The sequence below is a fragment of the Olea europaea genome, chromosome 13 (genome assembly GCF_002742605.1).
Source record: "Olea europaea var. sylvestris chromosome 13, O_europaea_v1, whole genome shotgun sequence".
NCBI classification, from domain to species: Eukaryota; Viridiplantae; Streptophyta; class Magnoliopsida; order Lamiales; family Oleaceae; genus Olea; species Olea europaea.
Genome location: NC_036249.1, coordinates 8,977,825 through 8,980,889, shown reverse-complemented (window position 1 = coordinate 8,980,889; position 3,065 = coordinate 8,977,825). Strand labels below are relative to the sequence as shown.

Here is a 3,065-nt window from a genome sequence, read left to right as displayed (position 1 = left end):
ATTAAGCTAATTAATTTTGTCTCGGTTATTGGTTGTATTATTATGTTATATTATATTCCATTTGGAGGCTTGAGCTAATTTTTGAAAGTTGAGGTGAATTTGATGAATTTTTAGTGATGTAATTTTTGGGTTATTTTCAATTGTAATTTTGTATCTCATGATTAAAGTATGCTATTCTTATCAAGGTCTATTCGCTATGGAATATACAGATGAGATGTTGGATAGTTTAAGTCTAAGGTGATTTTCAAATGTAAACCTTACTCAATTGTGAAATTGTATTTTTGGATTATATTATCTTAATTAAAGGTCTTTATGTTATATACAAGAAAGCTTATGCATTGGCAATAGGTCAATGACCTCTCTATAGAATAAGAGTATAGAATTATAATGGATTAACGTGATTATTGTATCTTCATAGAAAGAAAGAACACCAAAGTTGTGTGGATTTAGAAATGTAAAAGTTTTGCAATTAGATTAAATTATGAGGAAATATCTACTCTTGTATCAAAAATTGATTTTGATTTATGATAATGGATCATGTTAAGGTTTAGAATGTGTTATGAAGTAAAATGATTAATTATGGAGTATACGATAGATTGTTGAAGAGGCATGATTAAAACATGATTTATAGTTGATTATATTGTGGTTGAATTTATGAATTGTGGTGCTATCACTTTGTGAAAGAGAACAATATTTATCAATTATAGGAGTTTAAGGTATATTTTTTTTATTTAAAAGAGTCGAACTTGAAGTTATGTAGATGTTATTATTAAGTGTTATTGAATTAAAGGAAAAGTATATCATAATGAGCTATTTCAATTGTTGTTGAATATATCAGGATTTTAGAAAATTTTGAACAATTGAATTTTTGCAGATATTGTCAGTTAAGAATGGAAGTAGTTACTCTCTAATATTTTCATTTGAGGTTTGAAGTAGATAGAGTGGAGACAAAATGGTATTTGAATTATTGATGATAAATCGATAGAAGTTACAAAATTATTTTTAAATAATATAGTCAACTCATGAGATACATTAATAAACATATATGGATAAGACAGTGATTTATATGGTAGAGTTGAGTATCTATTTTTGGCTAATATTAAAGGAAGACAAGTTCAGAAGATAGGCTATCATCTATGGTTTGTTAATTTAAGGGAACTTGGACAATCTTTTATTTTTCATGGAGGTGATATATGAGAAATAGATAGAAGTGACGATAATCAATGTTATATATGATATTGGCATATTTCCGATACTTCTTTATTGGGATGAAGATGCAAAAGAAAGTTATTAAGCCAATTACTTCAAAGAAAGACTTTAATAAGAGAATAGTTCAAATCAGGACATAGGATGAAGTTTTGAAGAATATGAAAGTAACATCTTGAACTTCAAATTGGAAATTAGATAAATTTTTCTAAGATTTGGTAAAATGAAAGCTGAGAATATCATATATTAGTCTTTGAGACATTTAAAATTTGGATCAATTGTTTCATGATGGAGTTTGCTTACAACAATAGCTACCACTCCAGTATAGAAATGGCTCATTTTGAAGCTTTATATGGTCGGAAGTGGAGGACGCCAATTTGTTGGGATGGAGATGGTAAGAGGAAGTTAGTAGGCCCTGAATTGGTTCAAATGACATCTAAAAATGTGAAATTGTTAAAAGAAAAGTTGAAAGTAACTCAGGATAGACAGAAAAATTACGCAGACAGACGTAGGAAAGATCTTGAATTTATAGTAGGAGATAAAGTTTTTTCTTAAATTGTCTCTTTGGAAGGGGGTGTTGAGATTTGGCAAGCAAAGAAAGTTGAGTCCACGATACATTAGACCATATGAGATTATTGAACGGATTGGTCCAGTTGCATATCAATTAGATTTGCCAACTGAATTATCTCGGATCCATGATGTTTTTCATGTCTCCATGCTTCGCAAGTACATTGCAGATCCTTCTCATGTTCTAGAGTCTCATCCAGTTCACTTGAAGGAGAATTTGACTTATACAAAGGAGCCAGTGAGAATGCTAGACAGAAAGGTACAAATTCGGTGGAACAAAACAATTTCACTTGTTAAGGTACTTTGGCAAAATCAGACAGTAGAAGAGGTTACATGGGAGCATAAGGATCCTCAGATGCGTGTTCAATATCCTCATCTATTCGTTACCTTATCAGATGCCAGTTGAATTTTGAGGACGAAATTCTTTTAAGGAGGTAAGATTGTTACAACTCAAATTTCATAGTCAAAAAAAATGTTGACTATTCAAGATCAAAGCCAATTAAGGACTTAAATGAAATAAATGATTTTATTGGGACTTGAATTGACTAAAATCTTTTATTGGGGTTTATTTTACAATTGGCAATATATGAGGGTAAAATTTGATACAATTTGAAGTTGAAAATTTACTTATATATTTTTTGGGAAGTTTAGGATTTAAATGTTAGCTCATATTAGAGAAGTGGGACTTTTCTTGCAAATTGGATTTAGCGGGATTTAAATGCCTTTGACCCATTTCTTTTTTCTCTAAAATCACATAGACACACACAGACACACACACAAGAAACAAGAAAAATAATCGACAGAGAAGAAGAAGAAATCGGCAAAAAGAAAAAGGAAAGAAAAAGGGAAAGAAAAGAGGGAAGAAAAGAGAAGGAGAAAAAGGAAAAAGAAAGAAGAATAAAGGAAAGAGGTAGTTCAAGGTCTATTTCCATTTTTCCTTTCTCTTTATTTTCTTCAAGAGGTAGATAAATTTTATGTTAAAATCCTAGGGTTTTATTTTTGGCTCGAAATTTTCAGATTTTTTAGATGAATACTACTTGGAGCTCAATATTGCATTTCTATCTACACTAAGGTAAGGAGATATCAATTTTTTTATTTTTTAGGCAAACCCTACTTTTTAAATTTGATGATTGAACACGGATTATTTGTGGAAATGATTACGTTAATGGAATTATTCACTTGGAAGAATGATTTTGGGGAACGATAAATATATTAATTTGGTTGTAGTATGATTGCTAGTTTTTCATTGGAATGAAGGGGATAAATATTGTTATGATTGGAATGAAGTTAAA

General features: G+C 29.9%; 1 protein-coding gene across 1 annotated transcript; it reads left to right on the top strand.

The window, feature by feature from the left end:
* The first annotated feature begins 1,536 nt into the window (after positions 1–1,536).
* Positions 1,537–2,179, top strand: LOC111408417. Its single transcript, XM_023038179.1, has 2 exons — positions 1,537–1,677; positions 1,778–2,179. The coding sequence occupies exons 1-2, from the start codon at positions 1,537–1,539 to the stop codon at positions 2,177–2,179; spliced, it is 543 nt and encodes a 180-aa protein (XP_022893947.1).
* Positions 2,180–3,065: the final 886 nt, after the last annotated feature.

Excerpts from the sequence above, each read along its gene's own strand:
- LOC111408417 (XM_023038179.1), top strand. The coding sequence starts at position 1,537 with ATGGCTCATTTTGAAGCTTTATATGGTCGGAAGTGGAGGACGCCAATT. Across the intron at positions 1,678-1,777 it reads TGTTAAAAGAAAAGTTGAAA|GGGGTGTTGAGATTTGGCAA; the intron begins GTAACTCAGGAT and ends TCTCTTTGGAAG.